At 41.5% G+C, this 20,388-nt stretch overlaps 1 protein-coding gene across 3 annotated transcripts in view; it reads right to left on the bottom strand.

The window, feature by feature from the left end:
• map3k22 (mitogen-activated protein kinase kinase kinase 22) overlaps positions 1-20,388 on the bottom strand; it is a 48,212-nt gene that overhangs the window by 26,491 nt on the left and 1,333 nt on the right. For 2 of the 3 annotated variants that reach the window (XM_036521293.1, XM_036521294.1), the window contains exons 2-4: positions 11,150-11,233; positions 9,976-10,017; positions 9,612-9,656 (exon numbers count right to left, since the gene is read on the bottom strand). In XM_036521293.1, coding sequence (XP_036377186.1) covers positions 9,612-9,656; positions 9,976-10,017; positions 11,150-11,168 — 106 coding nt within the window. In that variant the 5' untranslated portion in view covers positions 11,169-11,233. The remainder of the gene's footprint in view (positions 1-9,611; positions 9,657-9,975; positions 10,018-11,149; positions 11,234-20,388) is intronic. The other variant, XM_036521295.1, reaches the window with a different exon arrangement.

Here is a 20,388-nt window from a genome sequence, read left to right as displayed (position 1 = left end):
TCTGACTGCTGATCCTCACGGGAGCGGTTAAAATATGGGATCTCTGATCAAAGACTCAGGTTCTCAGACCTCTTCAGCATGTTCACAGCGTCCCTCTAATTACCAGACCACGTGACACCAACAGCTAAAAGCCAGGACCCATGCTGTTTAAAGTCTACACACTCCCTGCATGACAAGAGCCTATGAAAGAGCTGGAACTTTAAATAATGCAACACGTAGTCTCGGCTGAAGAGTCGCTTGAGGTAGAACCACAGAGGGTACATAGAGTGATGCTTTGGAGCTGATAATTAATCACTTCAAAGGGAATAGTATAAAAAAAAATGCTTAACGATAAATCTGTGGAGAGATGGCTTGAGAGAACAAAGCGATTCATTACAAACTTGTACGTATCAGGGAACTGGAATTCCTTGTTTGACACTACGTGGCCAGTTTTTACAGGCTTTTAGAGAAATTTTTTTGCCAGCAAACATTTAGATGCCAAATGCCTATGCAAAAATTGAATGAAGTTTACATAATTAAAAAAAAAATTGATTAAATTAATCCTATTAAACAAAATTAAAAATAAATCCTAAGACACTGGAAACCCTTAATGCATGCATTCAATGAAAATAATGGCATTCAAATATCCTGTTTTTGTCTGCACATTACAGAAATGAGCATTAATAAATACCTAATAATCGTTTTAGAGCTGGGTAGCTTGAAAGGGTACAAATGCTGTTGCATTTATTTAATTCCAGGACGCCTGACAAGAGAAATGACAGGCAGCAGTGACAACAAACAGCAGCAACAAACTATTCTTCTTCAAAAAAAGACCTTCCACTGTCATCTAATTACTGTCTCTCTTGGAAATGGGAGCAATCAGGCTAATGGGCTTGTTAAGAATTAATATTTTCAGTGCCCAGGGGCCCTAATTGAGCCAATTAATTGATTACAACACAACTAGGAAGTCATTCACCTCTGCCGTTGTCACGTTGCGTGCCGTGTTAAACAGAGAGAGGGCCTCGTTCCCACAGCAACACCTGCAGGAAGGCCTGCATTCTTTGGGATTAGAGGGATTTCTCTGTCTGGAGCACCTCGGCGAGGCTGTTGCTAATGTCGACATCTGAGGTTCCTACCCAGATGCTCTCTGTGGGCCCAAACACCATTTGCAGCACCTTTGATCACGCTCCAGGAGAGCAGAAGCCACATCACACAGAAGGCCTGATCGACACCTCTGTTTATTGACTGCGCCTGGTTCATGCAGGGTTCAGCATGGGGTCCTGCGCAGTTCTGCTGGTCGAGTGGGGAGACCACTGATGCAAAATACCTGCCAGTTACCTACATCTATCCCGAGCTTTAGAGTGTAAGAGCCAGGCACTTACCCCACTGTTTCTGGACCTAGTATCTTCAGAGCAAGAGAATTGTTAAAAATGTATTACATTGCTCTTTCTGTGTAAACCAAACTGTTGGTAGCTTGTGATTACGTAATGTTGTACACTTCTTTTTTCCCTGTATCTATGTGCGTCTTTCGGCATGCACCGTAATTGGCTACAGTTATGTGGATAATGGTGCCAAGTGACATAAAAAAACATCCTAAAGCATCCATGTTGAAAGTTTTCTAAGAAAGATTAGGCTATATGTTAAAAACATTCTGGCATGCTACCTTCATCAGTGAGATGGTGTTGTTCTGCCAGCAACCATTTAAAACCTAATTCTCATACATCACTGATCTACACACCTCCATTTTTAATCTACTTTGTGAAACAAGACCACACAGTCCACCAGTTTTACAATCTACACATTTTCAAGTAATCACAAATTCACTGGAAGAGCCAACCTTCCATAAAGTCACAACGACCTTCCCCTCAAAACCCAGGTTATTCATTCTTCACTAAGTGCCACATTTCGTGAACGTAATCTTCTGAAAATATGTTAGCTCACTGCGTATGGCACAGACGTCGGGTCAGGAATCACAATGACCTGTCAAACTCAAGTCAAGTATGCTACAAAAAAATGCTACAAAAAACACATCAACTATACACAAAAAAAACTTATGAAGTCAAATGACAGACGGTGCTTCAGAGAAAATTGTTTTCCTGGCTGTAGTCAGAATTCAAATTACGTACGAGAGTGCAAATTCTCAGCAATAAAAGTCTTCACAAAAGAACCCTGTCAATCACAGTCGTGCGTCCTATGGTAAGAGTACAATCTGTGTGCTCCACACTTTATTACTGTCTGCTTAGTGGAGGAAACTGAGCTTATCATAGATGTACCTTGTTCAAGGGAGCAACAGTCTTGTCTTGTCTGACGTATATCCAGAATGCCTCTGGTTACAGGCCTACTAACTTGACTGCAACCACACACTGCTTCACATTTCTTCAATGTATTTCTCAGATTTACCTTTATAATGCTGGAACAGGAACAAAGGGGCAGAGGCTAAACAACTGCAAAAATCTCATGCAAAAGAAAAAAAAAAACGAGGATATTCATGATTGTAAATGTAATAGTCTTTGTAAGCACCTACCATGACAAAAGAGGCCATTCCAGCTGATTGCAGCTATGCTTTTACGCTGAGTCATTTTCATACATAAGCAATCTGAGCATTGTTATGTTCTAGGAAGGGCTTCTGTAAATGAATGTAGTGGATGAACCTTATCAGATTTATGAAACTAGGCAATTACAGTGGGGGAGGGGGTTTCGTGGCACTTTAAGTGCAAATCCTCACGCTGTTGTTATAGAAAGGAGAAGGCACTGTGTGCGAGAGCAACATACAATTAGAACAGGAGGGATCACCACAAGGATAATGGTCTCATTTCACGGGAGAGCACACAGAGTCAGCTCACAGTTTAAGGGACGGCAATGATAAATAACCAAGAGAATGGTTTTGCGAGATATATTTCCCAATATGTCAACTGCATCTTCCCCCACACCAGTGTGGACTCGGACACCTTGGCCTTCGCCTTGTTGGCCCATCAAACAGTTGTGCCTGCCTCTCTGCCACGCTGCCAGTGGCGGATGGAGCGTTCAGGCCATCTCGCCCTGTGCTCTCAACACAGACTGACAGTATCTGTACTGCCATAGGTCGTCTTACGTGCCCCTGGTTGTGTGTGCACAAGGCAGACAAATGAGTGTCGCTGAGGAGCATTCTACAGTGCATCACCCTGTCGCCTCAGTTCCCGGGGGAGCGGCATGTCAGCTGCGGCACTTAAAGGAACAGGCTTGTAGGTGAGAGGGTGATGACGTCTGGTGATGGTTTCAGCCACTGTCTCTGGTCTCGTGCTTTTGCTGCCCCTGTTGTATGCAACAGTTTGGTCACTCAAAAGTCAGTATTGTGTTTAACGGAGCACCTGCAGCAAGCACAACGGAAAGCCTTTTTGTGTAAGCTGACAGGGGTTACTGGCATAGACACAGCCGACCTGGAAATGGGTAACCTCTTAGCTAACTCTTGAAGCAATGTTAAGAAATATTTTCACACGTCCAAACTTCTTTTGATCATCCATACTCAGAAAGTGCACCGGTTACAATACCTGTGGTGTTTTACAAATTTGTGCTTAACAAATGTTTCTATTAGCTGGCAGCAGCTCACATCTGAAGCATGCAAAGGCTCTAGAGGGTCTACTCCTCAAAACCCACCAAGGGACACAGCTAAAGAGTAGAACTGTTTTCTTTTCTACAGTATTTCTTTTCAATTCCATGTGCTTTGACTGTGTTTCACCTGCCATTTTCATTCACCCGGTCACAACAAAAGCATACGGTGTATTATATTGTGGTATTAAATTTAAATTGATTCACTGCAGCTGACATCACAAAGACAATTGTCGTTACATAAATATGTCCCCTTCATAAGAATGACGATGCATGGAACGAGTAGGGCAAATCTCTGCCATTACCTCTTACAAATGTGCTCCTATGTTAATCTTCCCTAAAGCGCAGTATATCTTTTTATATAAATATATTTACCATGGTCGATTGGCACTAGTTTTCGGAAGTCATTCAGACTAATTCTGCAGCCAGAGGGCTTGTTAAACAGCTATTCAATGAACAAGACCCACATCAAATATTTGCCAGGTTACGTACCTAAAATAAATATTGATTTGAGCTAAATGGCTGCACTGGAAACCTTACAACAGTGCTTCCACATGAAAGATCGCAATTCTTACAATGCATTTTACCACATTACGCTCTGTCAGGTGGTTTATGTTTGGTACGAGTACAACACTAGATACTCAGAATGGAATGAGATTTTTTTGAATGAGCCCACTTAAGTCTTAGGGGCTGCATATAATTCTATGCATTCTTCCTGATTTCATTTCCAGTGAAGAGGCAGAGGTACCAATTCATGGATTTTAAAAAAAAAGCAAAGTTAGAGGAAGTAAAACTGCACTGAAAGGCCCAGCGTCACTTCATTCACTCAAAGGATCAGTGATAAGCATGTTACACAACCCTCAAACCTCTTCCAATATATTTTATGTTCACTGTAAATGTTTTTTTTTTTCTGTGCGTAACAGTACAGCACTATGTTCAGTGCTGAGAAATGTTCTGAAACGTTAATTGACTATCTTTAACATGGACAGTTGTCATACTGATATACTGCTACGAGCCTTACGTGAGTTTTAAAAGCCATCTCATATGATTAATGCAAATCTAGTCTTTCCAGCAATTAATAAGAAAATGATTGCCATGCCATCCTGTCGCTTTGCTGACCAGCTGAGGCTACACAGGACTAGGCTTGGTTAGTACTTGGAAAGGAGGCCTCCCTAGGAAAACAAGGTTAATGTGTGTGGTGTTGGTGAGTGAGTAGGGGGTACTCTTCCCTCTATACCAAGTACAAAACTAATGCCCCCCCGCAGTGATGGGGACACTACGCGGAGGGAAGTGCTGACCATCAGATTTTACATTACACTGAGGTCCTGACTCACTGTGGTCATTAAAGATCCCACGGCAATTATCAAAATAGAAGGGCTGTTAACCCCAGTGTCCAGGTCAGTCTGGCTCTCTCTGTCTGGTCACCTAATCATCATACTGTTTAATAGCGACTGTGGCAGCACACAAGACAATGTTCTCCAGGTGATAATTGAGGGGACCATACGTGGTGACCCGTTGGCTCTACCCCCAAGCCATACAAGGAGTTCCTGCTGTCATAAGTGAATTTTCAGGCTTATACCAAGACAGCTGAAGCTCACTGTTGCTGCTGAGGAGCTGAATAAAAAAAGACCACACTTGCAACTAGGCAGAAAATGCCTGCAAAGGAATGGAATGGAGTCTGAATGTGAGTGTAAGATAGAGCTCAAGTGCAAGTTTGAGTGCTTTGGCTGTCAATTGTTTTAGATTCCATGGATTTGAAATATTTTTTTTTGAACAGAGAACTGAACCTGACTTCTGGCCTTGAACAAAGAGCTATGTTGTGTATGACTGTGCGATGCCTGAAATTGGAGATTTTTTTTTCCTTTTGTTTTTTGGGTCAACCCCCTCCCCCTTGTATACATCGCCTCAATAAATTACTTTTTGTCAGCTGCATTTTGTCTTCCTGTTCGATTCATTTTATTTCTCACTGCCATGTGGGTCAGGCCCACACCCTAAGGCTTGCCACACTACCGAAGCCACTGCATTCCCTACACTGCCGTTTCACAACGTTGCTACTGTGAAAGTGAAACGAGCTCTCAGTGAAAGAGGAATGAGCCCTCTTTCTGGTTAAATAAATATGAACAGAAACACAAGTCGTGTTTGGATTCTGATAGGTCCTAGCAAAAGATGAGGCCTGAAACCCATTTCTCCAAAGCCAGCCCTAACCACAGTCATCTGAAAGGGAAGCACACACAGCTAGTAAGGCTGACACAGCGGACGTATCTGGGACATGGCACTGTTGAAGTCCAAAGACGTGGCCTGGGTGAAACGGCAGAGTTCGTAACCGTCTTTGTGTTGAACGAGTTAAGATCGCAAAATGGACACAGGTTGCTCCACTCTCTGCTTCACATCCTCAGGGATGGATGATTATAAATCCGTAAAAGTCAAGTATGCCAAAGATGTCGGAAAGTAAAGACTAGATTCATGTTTGAGAGAAAGTATTTAAACTCCACACAAATTTTCTCATCTCAAACGCTACATATGCTGCAATGGTTGTTAAACTAGCAACCAAACAACCTTTGGATATCGTCTCCCATAAAACCTTTAATTTATTATACTTTGGTCTCGTTCATTTGTCTGCTCTATTTCAACTATCCCAAAAGGCCACGGCAGCAAGAAAAAAAACAATGGATGAATGAACAAATGAATGGATGAATGAATCTACCACTAGAGATGCAAGAGACTGCAATGCTAGTGATACTTTTGAGTGCACTCAGAAAATAGAACCAATGTTAAATAAAATATTAAAATACAACTTTTGTGTTGCAAATATTTTCTTCCATAGCTATTACAATGACCCATCTCCTAGCGTGTGCATCAACATCAAAAACACAAGTCCTTGTAAGAGAGAATATGGAGCGCATTCTTGGGTTAGGATTAGGATTTTATGGTCAATAAATGGTTTCAACATGCTCTGATCCTCTTATCCGTCACAGTTCAGGCATTCAAGGAAACGAGGAGGCGCGCAAGAGAGTGCAGAGGCGTACTGGCTCCATTGGAATAAAAAAAAAAAAAAACGCCCCCTCCAAAACCAACATAGACTGCCGGCGATGCCCCCGCTCCCCTGCTCCTCCCCGCTCTGTGGAACAGGAAGTGGGGCGGTCAGCCCCTCGCTCCCCACCTCTCCACGACTCCTGGCGGCATGCGCGTCAGCAGCCAAGGATACAAAACAAACAGCGGGGCCCCAGTGTGGGAAAAGCGTGGTGCAGTTGTGACAGGAGGCAGTAAATTAAGGCATTACATCACTCCCCTGGCGTGAGCCTGCCAGGGCTCCGGCATGCCTGGGCAGTCACAGCTCTGGAGCTACAGCACACTGAACCCATCCACTCATTCGAATTCAAACGCCCACACACGTGTAAATAAGGTCTTTCATTGCAGGCATACCTACTGCTAGTGCTCCTTTCCTTTACAGTGAAATGGTAAACTCCAGAAGAAGAGGTGCTGCACAGATAAAGGACAACCGAGAATCTAATAATTCTCTGCAACTCTGGATTTTAATAATGTTCCAGAACAAACTCAATAACAAGTCTGCATTCTGTCACGGTTAATACACCCTTACCCTTCACTCCGGTCTTGAACTGCACAGATGGAATAAACATTAAAAATATGAAAGTTCAGGTGATTCCTGGATTATTCCTACAGGAATTAGAAGAGGCAGTTCTGGGCCTGTCAGAGCTACTGGATTAGGGCAAGTTTCCAGGGGAGGGTCTTAAATTGCAAGACAGAACGGAGGATGAAGACATTGGGGGATTTCCTCACGATCAGTGAGGTGCAGCAATGGCATCCAGATGGATTGATTACAGTGCGTTCTGACTGCGTAACAGACAGAGACCCTTATGTTCCAGCAGATCTGAGGCACGCTACTCTCGGACATTCTTTTGTACGGGCGACTTGCTAGCCGGCACGTTAACCCTGGGTGGCTGAGAAATCCTGCAATCTAATACGTAACTCGATGGCCTCAGCCCCATCAGTAAATGGTTAGCTTTAATAGAGGTGTGACTCAATATTATGTAGAGAAGGTATTTGATAAGGTGCTTTTCATCCAAAGGTGTTCCTAGGTTCTAAGTAGACCTCATGACAAGGCCTCTGCGTGGGAGGTGCCCTCTAATCAACTGTTCTTACAGTACAAAGTATGCCAAATAGCCTATGAAAAGGCCTCAGCAGTCTCATTTGTCTGGTTAGCACACTGTGTAAACACACTGATGTGACGTATTCATTCTTAACTCTGAATTCTTTTTAACAGAGCAATAGTACCATCTATCTAGATTAACCTCTATGTCTTCTCTGGGTATTTTGCTGAACAGAGCAATAATCTTTTTTTTCTTCATTTTTACAAGTGTAAATACATTTTCATCATTTCTGGCAATCAGATAAGACGAGGGGTAAACATTAACAATCAATACTAGAATCAATACTAGCAATACTAGAAAATGAGTAGTGTCATGCCATCTAGGCAGCACATTTTGACTAACCACAGAGGTTATTGTAAACACTTTAAACAAACATTGTAAACAGTGTAAACAAGATGTCCAAATATGCTGGTCTAAACAACTGAATAATTTACTGACTCATAAAGTGATAGGAAAAAATAATCAATAGTATAGCATTTACAAAAGTAATATCTACATATCTATAATTTGTGTCCAAATAACTGTCTAGCTGTAGGACAGCACAGAAAATTGTATTTAATACAACGGTGCTGTATGTATATAATGGTTTCAGCAAAAAAGAATTCAGAATAGGTTATGTCATTTAGTTTCAAAAGTGTAGCCAAACAATTACACCAGGAACACAAAGGCACAATGTTCATTGTGGTACATGTGGAATTGAAGTTGTTTATGCTCCCTTGATATCAGTACAATCCAACAAAAGGCTGACAATGCATTTTTGTCATGAGAACTGCATAGGAACATAAGAACTTTTAATCATTTTTAATACTAAAGTTAACAGTAATACTACCACTACCATCAGCAATAATATTTTTTGATATTACTTTCACTCTTTTTTATTTACTAAGGTAGTAGGCACCCTTCTGGTTGTTGTAAGCTGACAGCCAGAATTTTGGGGGGCAAAACATACAGAGGCACAGGATGTTTAAAATAATAAAATAAATGATGTACTGATGAGTGGGAGCAGTTAATGTTAATGCCCGTTAATGCCTTTAATGTTAAAACCTAACAGGCAGGGGTGAGTGGATTCCACTTTGCATGCAATACAAAACTGTCCCATGGTCGTCACAACAGTGCCAAATAGGGTGTCAAGATCAACGGAAGTAAAGCGCACACTGTCCAAAGACAGTTGGAGCACACCGTGTGCTGATATAGTTGGCTTCACTAAATGCCATATCAAGCATTTAAACATTTAACATCACATCCTCATCACACCTTATTCATTACGTGCTCGTTTTCTGCTCATTTTACCATTGTCTCCTGCTTTTGTGCCGTTTCCCACACCAGAGGAATCTTGTGTCAGGAATGCCTTCTTTTTCTTAGTGTTACTAGTTGCCTTAACAAGTTTGACAGTTGCATTTGTACTGTTAAAGGGTGGGCAGGAAATTTTACCAAGATGTTGATCTGGTTAAGCTTGATATTTCATGTTTATTTCATGTTTATGAACTTGCATTAGATATATTTATACTTTTTCTTATACACTGGTGTTGTGATTTCTTTTCACATATTGTTTAACCATACTGAAAATGGAAGATTGCCGAATCATAGCATGTAGTTGCACAACAGTCAAGCCTACTGTCCATAACACAACTATATGGCACAAAGCCAAAAGGGCAGTTAAAGAAGGCTTTCAAGACAGCGTGGAGTGTCATAACCAGGAATGAACATATCCCAGGCTTAAATAACGTTGAGGAAATAAATAATATCGTCAACATCGTTTTGTGGACAGTTTTCTTCACATGAGATGCTCATTCTGAGCAAGTGAGAGGGAAGCCCACCTGGCTGTGTGGACACACAATGTTATACACTTATAAAAACCACAAGGTGAGTGACTCCTACCTGGTGAGTTCCTGTGATGTCCTGGTCCAGCGGGGAAACCGTCATCTGTTAAACAGAGGAGGACTGTCAAACTGCACACACTTGGGGATGGCTCGAAAAAGAGAGGCACTGAATACATTGGGAAAAAATGTCACTGTTTCATTGCTTTACTTCCTTCTGCTTTTGCTGAAGGAACTTCCTCTGAATGGTGCCCAAACTTGACAAGGCAAAAGAGTAATATCACCATAATGTGTGTATACTTTAAAGGAAAATATAAGAGTGTTTGCACAGCATTAAGTTTAAATGCTTCCATAGATTGTATAGACTGCTCTGAATGCATTTCCTTGTTGAGCTGGTGACGTAGAACAGACATATCTGTACTGACCTGTTTGTGTGTGTGTGAGTGAGGACACCCTCTGTGTGGGACCTACGAACACCAACACAACAACATTAAGTGACTCCTGAAATTACAAGTTACTCTAAAAAGCTGGCAGTTAACTTCTAATGCTGAGTGGATTCTCAGTACAAAAATGTTGCTTGCCCTGGAGCCCAAACTATATCCACAACTGTATTAATGTTCAAAACTGAACATTATGTTTTTGGCCTACTTCTGTTTTAATTGTGTCTGTAATTGCCTGTCATCTGAATTAGTACTGTAACTCAAACAAAGGCATTACTTCACTCTTCAGCAAACAGTCAAGAATTAATTACATAGTGGGGAAGTGTTCATTGTTTTTTTTTCAAGCTCTCTGTTGCTTAAGTCATTGTAAATGCAAATGTCATTTGAGAGTACTTCCCCTTCTGTTGAGGCTGTGGACGTGACTGTGTTCACTGGCACTGTGGGTAGGTTAAGCGCCGTTTATTACAACATGTTTTTTACAAATTGCGGGTGCATATCTTCGCGTTTGTTTTAAACTCAGTTTTGAGTTGACTGGTGTGTGCGCGTGTGTGTGTGTGTGTGTGTGTGTGTGTGTGTGTGTGTGTGTGTGTGTGTGTGTGTGTGTGTGTGTGTGTGTGCGTGCGTACATGCCTGACTGCGTGCTGTCTCTGTGTGGCAGTACCACCACCCAGCTTGATACTTCACATGTTCAGGGCTGAGTGAGAGGGCAACAGAACCTACACAACAACCACCTGGAACACCTTCTGTCCAGCCTCTCAGCACGCAAACACACTCGTCTCATTTATCTGCACTGATCAAACACAGCTAATGCATTCATAAGAAGGTCCAATTATTGAATCAGTCTGGGGGACTTTTACTAATAACATCCTCTCATTAGAAATGCACATTACTGCTCAGATGCATATATTTGGGGAATGCAAATTTCCCACCATTCAGCTACATTCGGAGATATTGCTCGCAAATAAAAACTCATTAATATGCAAATCCATGCAACCCCCCCCCCAATTCCAGATTGTCCCATCCACAGGGGGGGCAAACGTGGTGCAGATTCAAAGCCTCTCTGAGGCGCTGCTGTGTAGTCACTGCAGCAGCGGAAGTGTGTGTGTGTGTGTGTGCGCGCAGACGGTGACCCGGGACGCTGCGTTCTTCTGCTACTCACCCATGTTTACTGTCATCATCAGGAAGTGACCTCGATGAACCCGAGCGTAGCGTTCGGCTTCACTCGCTCGGCGGTGTTCTCACCCTGGGAGCACAAAAAAAAAAATAGGCGAGTTTCAGAGCCATAAATGAGACTTATTATGGTTGAAAATGAACCAAGGAACCTTTGAGCCCAGACACTGCGACTAAGGAACCATGGGATGAAAAAGCAAGGAAAGGAAAGCTGCACTTGCTCATGCAAGGATTTGTGGAGTTCATTTCAATAAATTAAAACCCCAATGAACACATAGGTTGCAACAGTATGAGCAGCCGGCGGTAAAAGTATATATGGTCTAGTTTCTTGTGTTGGCCTGGCTTAAAAACTGCAGCATCAACGATGGCTCTGCGTATGACTGACTACACAGCGGCCTTCTTAGAATGAAAGTCCTGCCTCTGGAGGAACTGCGCAGTCTTTGATGATGGTGGAGATTCATTGGCCTTGAAAAATTATTCACCCACAATGCAAAGGAAAAAATAGGCAGATCACAACCAAATGCAATAGGTGGAGACCACAACTCCTTCAAAGAAAGCTATACAAGTGCGCTGTGATATGGCAGCTCTTTAATCGAGAAAGAGAAGCTGTCACTGCTGTAGATGCAGGGCTCCATAATTGAATCCCACATTTTGACATATGAAAGGGATAAAACAAAGGGCACCGTTTTCTTTCATTTATAACAGTCCTGCTCCCAGAACAACGCGAGTGCCTGCAGTAGACACCAAGAGAAGCGCAGCAATTACAGTTTCTCAACAGTAAAGCCGTTCAGATTTTTCTCATGCCCTTTCAGCTTGTTAGTGAACTAGCATCTGAGTGCTCTCATATCAGTAAACAAAAACTTTCCTACATTCAACGATTCACTGTGTTACAAACCCAAACCTTATATGTGAAGAAAATCTGAGAAATAGTGTATGTTTTCAGGTTCATTAAGGATTCAGGTGCTTAATTTCGAATTTTTCTTCGTTAACAGCTGTAGCAAGTTGCAACACTGCACAAATATAGCATGTGCCAAGCAGTGATATTATTTTTGAGGGGGTAGCACTGGGGAATGATGTTACACTTTCAGGCGATAAATGAACCTCAGATTTCATTTGACTTGTCCAGCTGTGCTGCTGCTGTTGGAAGAAATTTCAAAGGCAACGCCACTTACAGAGAGCAGATATCTAGGCAGTAGATTTTTCTGCTTGCAGAACAGGTACATAACCTATAAAGGCCTGTCAAGCAGCTGTCTATTAGCTTTTTGTGGATAGCCAAGGGGGAAACACATCAAACACTATAGCAAAAGAATGCTCTGATACAAAATTATTTACCACAAATGCTAAATTTTCGAATAGGAAAGTCTGAACATGTGTTTGTTTATGTAATGAAAGAACATTTTTAAAGCAGCAATAGCTGCTTTCAACAGAAGTGAAAGAGTGACTGTGTCAGACGAAAAGCAGGGAGAGGGGACACACCCGTCGACAGACTGCAGCCCGCTGCTGAGTTTCCTCTGCACATCAGAAACACATCTGCTCCTCTGGGGGGAAAACAGAACACTGGTGGGGTTTCAAAAGCTGGGATCCTGCTAAAAGTCTGCCTGACTTACTCTGAGCTGCTTGACTTTTTTTTTTTTGGACGCACACGTCTGTGGGTTCGTCCCAAACAGTCAGCAGGAAAAAATGCCCAGTTTTTCAACACTGCCACAAAGGCTTGCTGAAAGTTTCCAGAGTCCATGCCAAAGGGGTTCACCACTCGCAAAAAAACAAACAGGGCAACAACAGCGCTAGCAGGAGGACGTGAGACAGGCCACAAGAGCCCAGTTGCTCAGCAATGTAAAATCACACTGCCAGCAAGGCACACACCAACTGGCATTACATCAATACTTAGAGGTAAGTCGTCAACAATCAAAACAAACTATTTCTCAGTACTCATCTCACAAGTCATTGCATGCTGTGAAGAAAATCGTATATTAATTTGTACATTCTATTCACCAGCTGCAGGGTAGTCACTAAAAACTAAAAGGCTACCACTGATACTGCTGTCAGTAAAAGAAATACACATAAGTATGACAAAGGTATAAACTACTGTAGTGGGCAGGACTGCAAACACATTCTTATCTGTAAAAATATGTGCCACTTACATACAAGTGAAACAGCACTGAAAATTCCCTTTCAAACATGAACACACTGGGGGTGCTGTGACCAGCGCTGTTTTTCTGAGACTTTGTAAGTCAGAGTAAGAAAAAAAAAAAAACATTAATTTTATCTTGTAGTGAAGCCCTGTGAGGCAACAGGACAGAAACAAAAACAATACAAGACAGGTGGTCTTCTGGCCCATCACTTGCCGAATACCACATTGACGTGGCAAGCTGTCTGAATGCCACGCGCGCTTTATTTGTTCGCTCCGCTCCTTGTGCCAGCAGGATGGCAGACGAGCCATCTGTCAGACACTCCGCCCAGTGCGCGGCCGCACTCATCTTCGACAGATCACCGGGCCGGCTCTCATAGCTATTCTTGGCAAGCGCATGCCGAGACAGCCCTGCTCATTGTAGATCAGATCATATCACATTCCGCTCACCGCTTGTAGTCCTACATTTCCTGTGAAAACGTGACCAGATAAGGTCACTGAATGCCATGGAAATATTTAGCCATTATTAAAAAATGGGCTGGCCACTGACGCTCATATCCCCTCAGACTACAGTGTGTGACAAAAATAAGGCAATAGATGTGGCACTAAATGGACACCTCTACACAACAGGGAATGTTCAAACAGCAACATGTGCCAGATTATACGTGCTTAAAAAGTGGAAATTGTGTGTATAAATGCAAAAATGCAGATGGGTCTGAGCAGAATTACCCCAAGTAAAACTGAACTCCATTTTAAATTCACCTTTCTTCAGCCTTGAGAAAGGTCTCTTGAATGTCATTTAGAGAAACCACACAGTAACTGAAATATCTCAGTATGAATCTACCATCACAAAATTCACCTTGGTGGATATGTTATTATTGTACTGTTATCACTGTATTTTGGGTGATTCCATTAAATATGGGCCCTGCCAATTCCAGCCCATTTTCCAAGAAGCACCATTCTACTTCTGTTATATACTATGAAATTAACTGTTAGTGGGATATGACATCAGCAGTGTCTGCAAGAGGACAAAAAATTATAAACCATGCTTTTTCCATGGTACATCCCTCAATTTGCAGCAAAACCCAAAAGAGAACATGGACTGGACGAGAAGATTTAAAAACCTCAAGACTCACTGGAACATCTTACAAGGCAATTCAGTTTTGGGCTTAGTTGCAATCCACTAAGTACATAGTAGCAACTACTACAAATTACCATTTCAAGACATCTCTGTCTGCGACACCCTTCAAAAAAGCACCAGACAAGGTCTTAACATCACCTCAAAACCACCATACCATGTCACATATATAAGTAAATCCATTTTCTTCTTAACTTGCACAATTTTTGGTGACCTAATCATTTAGAAAGTACATGTGTATCTCATAGAGGGAAGGAGAATACTGCTTTCAGCTGCAGCTCTTTAGAGTGTGACCTCATGTTCCATTAAAAACATGGACCCTCAAGGGAACAGCTGGGACGTCACTCTTTCAAGGAGGAAAAAGTTACATTTGGGATGAAACCATGGAAACATCTTGATCAAATAACACATGCTGTAAACAGAGTTGTAATATCAGTCTCAGAAAAGTATTGCTTATAGGCTTTCCCTGAACATTCAAAAAATCACCACAGTGGAATAGTATGTACTTGGTCACAAAAAGCACAGACAAACACACACACTCACACGTACGATCCAGTCATTGCCAAGTTCAATATGAATCATAATCAATGCTGTTGGCCTGAAGTTTGTACATTTCACAAGAGCAGTCATTCAATTAAGTGGCTGTACACTAGGTTCCTTCTGTTCTTAGCACAGTCTGAGATAGTCCTGAGCTGGTGCTACTGGAGTACAAACCACCATATAACCAAACTACCAAACTTCCAAATTACATACGCAACGTGGACAGGTGGTGAAGGAGCCACTTCCCAATGGCTACTCTGAGTAACATGAGTTGGAGAGTAAACAGCAATGCATGCTGGGTATGGTAGTGACAGCACTCAAATGTAGACACACTGCAAATGAATTCATTTACAGTAAGGTCAATAAGCATAAGACCAGGAGGTTTGCCTGAAAACTGTGCTTAAGAAAATAATCACAGAATACAGTTGTGAAGACAGCAGCACAAGAGATAGAGGATGATGGCAACAGTGAATATGGTTCCCGATGCAATAATTGGCACTTTCAACACGAAGAACAAGTAGAGTAAACGGGCAGAAGTGGGCTCCCACAATGGAGCCGTCTGCCTGTGAAAAGAGCTTTCCTATATTCATCATCTAGATGTTTATCAACATCATTCTTCAGGCTACAGAAGGGCTTATTATCTGATGTCCTGCTCAGGTCGAAGAACCCAGTAACACAGCTGGGTTTATTCGGGCCATAATGTCCCAATAGCACCAACAAAAATATATTTAATAAAGCAGACTTTTGCAACCTTAGAAGGTTTCTGAGATGGACTCAAAAAAACAGAAAAAAATCCACAGGCCAATCTGGGGAAAACGGTGAAAATTATTCCCTGACCCACTGCAAAGAGGCGCTCAAGCGAACACTCTCCGGTCAGAGGTTCAGAACAATAAAAAAATGCAACACAGTATCGACAGGACACAACAGCAAGTCCCCGTTGACAAATTTTAAATAAAAAGACAAGGCCTATTTGAACATAGCAGCCGCCTGTAGCTGTTGACTGCCTTGCAAACACTCCGGATGAGTCGGGGGGTTTATTATGGCCCTTTCTGGGAAGTGAGACAAGATCTCATCCTTTCTGAAAGTCCGCCGGGACAGTGAGCAATGACCTCAGCACTGACCCCGAGCCAAGGGAGCAGTGCAAAACGCTCTGCTCTCTCTCTCCACAGCTCAGGAACAGGGACCCTGACGTCAGGTGGTCCCTGTGCATAGTGCTGACAGATAATGATACATTCCAAACACAAGATCAAGTTAGGGACTACACAGTGGAGAGAAAACAGCAGCTTTCTGACAGACAAATCTTCAGGAATAAATGAAGTTAATAGCATGCTGTGTTTTTTTTAAGAACTGAGACCAAAACCTTTGTAGCTTCTTTTATGGTCACCTCCTGAGTACACACACTTTGCCAAGGACTGATTTGCTTTGGTTGCTCTTACACAAGCCACACCCCAACTGTAGAGGATGATAACTGGCACCTATGTAATGTGAGCTTGCAATAAGGTACAAGGCTACAGAACCAAATGCACTTAAACAGGGTTTATTACACACGAATACTGATGCTTAGTATAACCTGACAAGAAGAAGATGACCACCAACAACAGTTACCGTATATTTTTAGTCCATCATAGAAAAGCAATTACTAAATGGTGTCATTAAAAGTCCATCCAGGGTGAACTGATTCCATGGAAAAAAATGAACATTTTCATCATGATGTCATAGATCCAGCATGCAGCTATTCAAACAAATTCAGAAACAGCACCCACTATGATTACACAGTAGAATTCTAGACACAGTAGAATTAAGTTACTTGTAAAGTCAATGCCATTTTCCATATGAGCTTTAAGGCAGAAAAAATAGGTACAGATATAGATATAACAATGTACAATCTTTTAAGCCTAGAATTGCTACACTGCATGTCTAAATCATGCTTAAATCTCAAACTGCTAGGCCACCTCAGACAGTTCAGTGCCCCCCCCCAAAATAAACTATATCTTAAACATGGGCTGCCTTGGGAAGCTGTAATTTTACACTTTTACGTGGCTGCTTGAGGCCTTTTCCTGTATTTACATGTCACTCATCATGCCAAAACATAAACCTTCAGGGAAAATATATTTACTTCATGTTGCAATCCTACAGAGCTGTTTTCATTGACTCTTTAATCAAATGGAAGTGACTGTCACTGAGAATAAATGTGATTTATTACAGAGAAACATTTTAACTCAGTAACAGTGGATCATTAAGTGAACAAGAACAAGAAATACATTTCTATTTTGCTGCAATTATATCTAAGACCTTGATTTAAACGGTAAGCATGCAGGAATTAGGCTAAGTTGCCATTTCACAGACATTACAACTTATGAGATCTTTATGTTTTTGGTAACATTTTATCTCAAGGTCACACTCCTTAACAATTAACATTTATAATGTTATTAACATTAATTGGTTGCTTTGCACAGTTTGCAGTGTCTTTATGAATGACTTACAAATTCTCAATAAATATTAATACCGTAAAGCATTACTTCACTTGATTTAGAGTGAATGTCTGAAGCACATGCAGGGGTGTGTGATTTCTACTTCAGAACAGGCACTGCAATAAATATTAATAATGGTTTGAGTTCTAACATTGTCTGAAATAAATATGCAAATTAGCCAACAAGCCATATTAACTTGAATTTCAGTAGATCACAAAATTAAATTTTAGAATACAGATAATGCAACAGGGTTGACAGATAAGCAGAACAACCAAAACCATCTTTAGAATTTACTTAAATGTGGTAATTTGGACACACAGTGACACTAGTGCACACAGAAAGTCAAATACTTCAGCTCATCCCAACAATTGCACATTTTTAACAAACCCATACTGTTCAATTTTTTTTTGCATCGAGCAATGCGAATCACTCAGGATTAATCACTGAAATACAGAAAGCAAACACAAACTCCCTGGCAATCACTCCTTCAATTCTCTGAGACTCAGCAGCGGCAGAAAGCTTTCTACTCAGCTGGACGCTGCATGAGATGTCTTACTGTGATGCCATTCATATGCATCTGGGATTGACTAACCTGCCTGCACTAACACTGAATGAGACAGACCACTGGTTTCTTGGGCTCCATATGAATATCATCCATACTGGTTTGTATCCATGTCTTCACAGGATATTTGGTGTGGTGAAAAAAAATGAATGAGAATGGTGGCACAAGGCCATTATCCATCGTTTGGAGGAGATCTCAACATTTTTTACCACAGACATTTCATTCAATAAGTTACAATAGTGCATCTCAGTGATGCTAAAAACCAGAGACAAAGGTAATACACTAATGAACCAAAAAACACAAATGTTCATACACATAATAGCTAAATTAATTTCACCAAACTCAGTTAGACCTTATAAATATAACTAATGTTAATTAGCTGGCGGTGCATAATGTTAGTTGTAAATATTCAATGAAGGTAATTCTGCTAATCATGTTTCATTCAGATTTTCATCATCAGGAACTAACAGACTGTGGACTGATGCTTCAAAAGCTGAAACAAAAACAGATGGCTTTCAATACCTTGAACATGAATATAAAGTAAAAAAAAATTGCTATTATATTTCTGTGTTGTCTTAACATCAAACTCATGCAGCAGCAGAATTTGGTAGATGCAAAGGTGATGCTGTACTCTGCAGACTGCCACATAAAGAACCCTCAGTGCTTTGGCTCCATGTTGGATACTGGTTTGCAGCAGGGCACTGCTGATTACTTTTGAGTCATTTCAACCTTTGACCCAGACTGGGCTCCCTGGTAAGTGGATGTTCCGTCTCACTCACACATAAAACTCTTACAACCTCTGTGGTGTTTTAGAACAGCTGGAAGGGTTGCACACACAATAAGACAAATCTCCATCACCATGGAGACCAGCAACCAAACCATCAGTCCCATGACTGTTCAGTAGTCTTTACTCAGAAAACAGCCCTTTGTGTTTGCTTCTCTCCCCTAAATTTCACCTCAAAAGGGTGACTCAAACACAGCCACACATTCAGCAATGATTTCTGGCAGTGACTGCCATTTTTTTACAATTCAGATTGACCCCAAGTTTGTCTAAAGAGAAGATCACCACTTTTAACACTGGCATTATTTCTATCCAATATTCTTACTCAAGGGAACAGAGACAGAAGATGGATTAATCTGAAAGACCTGAATGACTATTGCCAGATTATCCTTAGTTAATAAGAAGTAAGTGTTGGTTTTTTAAGTTATTCTGTTTGATCATAGTACTCAAAAATAACAACTGAATGCTGCCATTCTCATACAACTTTAAAGTACTTACAGGATAAACCATTAAAAGAAGATAAGATTACTGTATCATGACGCAATGCTCTTTTAAATAATCGTGAAGCTGGGAAAGTCCCTCTCCTGTGCTCCACCATCACAATCTAGCCTTTGAAGGACATACAGCAAACACTTCTGGAGAATGAGGCCTGAGATCTTTCCATTACTAGACAGCTTGCAAAGTAAAACACTGTCTTATAAGAGGTATGACAAACTTTGGGGTCAGAGGATTTTCTTATGGTTAGGGTTCCACTCATTCAATGTTCGTTCCATCAAAGTAGACATCTAGCTGCTGTTTCTGTCTGTCATTGACATTGGAGACCCGATCCTGCTCCATTATTGCAAACTAGGCCGCTTGACTCCTATCACAGCTTCTTTTCTGCAGGAGTTCTCTCTCGACAGTTGCTGACTATTCTAACCATCGTCACTATTCATGTCTACACTGGCATACCAGTGGACTGAGTAACTGCATCTAGTGGACGTTCTCGCTTTGAGAGAGAAATCTAACACAGTTCTCCGCATTGTTATCTTAAATGCCCTGTACACAAACTACTCAAATTTGCATGGTGACTTTGGCGTCAGGGGTGGGACTATGCTGGAAACGGGTGCGCACAGACTGGCAGGACCTACCTGTTCATTATATGCACTCTTTGGGCTAGGTGGGAAAGATGAATATCTTACTGGGGTGATAATTCCTCACAACATTCAAACTGAATAAGATCAGGTCTGCTACCATAACCTATGAACTTTGCCACTGGTGGTAAAGTGATCTGAGCAGAGTGGTGACAATATATGTCAACTCAAAAGCCAACAAGAAGTCCTCAGCCAAGATGGCTGCCATGTAAAACTTGTTAAGAGGAGAGCACTGGCACTTTCATCCTTCAATATTCATCCCCCCCCCCCCCCCCCCCCCCCCTCCACTGGAAATATGTTGATCACATCCTGTTTAATTAAAAGACCTCATAAACATGCACCAACCCCTTACCAAACAATGTAAAGAGTGTTTTGTGTTAATCAAACACTAAAACTTTGCCAACGAATATCAGTTTTTTAAGCGACAAATGTCTCATTTCTCCATCTCAACTTGCACTTTTTCACGAAGCATAGG

This window comes from Megalops cyprinoides, chromosome 2, assembly GCF_013368585.1.
Source record: "Megalops cyprinoides isolate fMegCyp1 chromosome 2, fMegCyp1.pri, whole genome shotgun sequence".
Lineage (NCBI taxonomy): Eukaryota > Metazoa > Chordata > Actinopteri > Elopiformes > Megalopidae > Megalops > Megalops cyprinoides.
The sequence above is the reverse complement of the archived record's forward strand: the minus strand, read 5'-3'. Positions and strand labels throughout refer to the sequence as shown.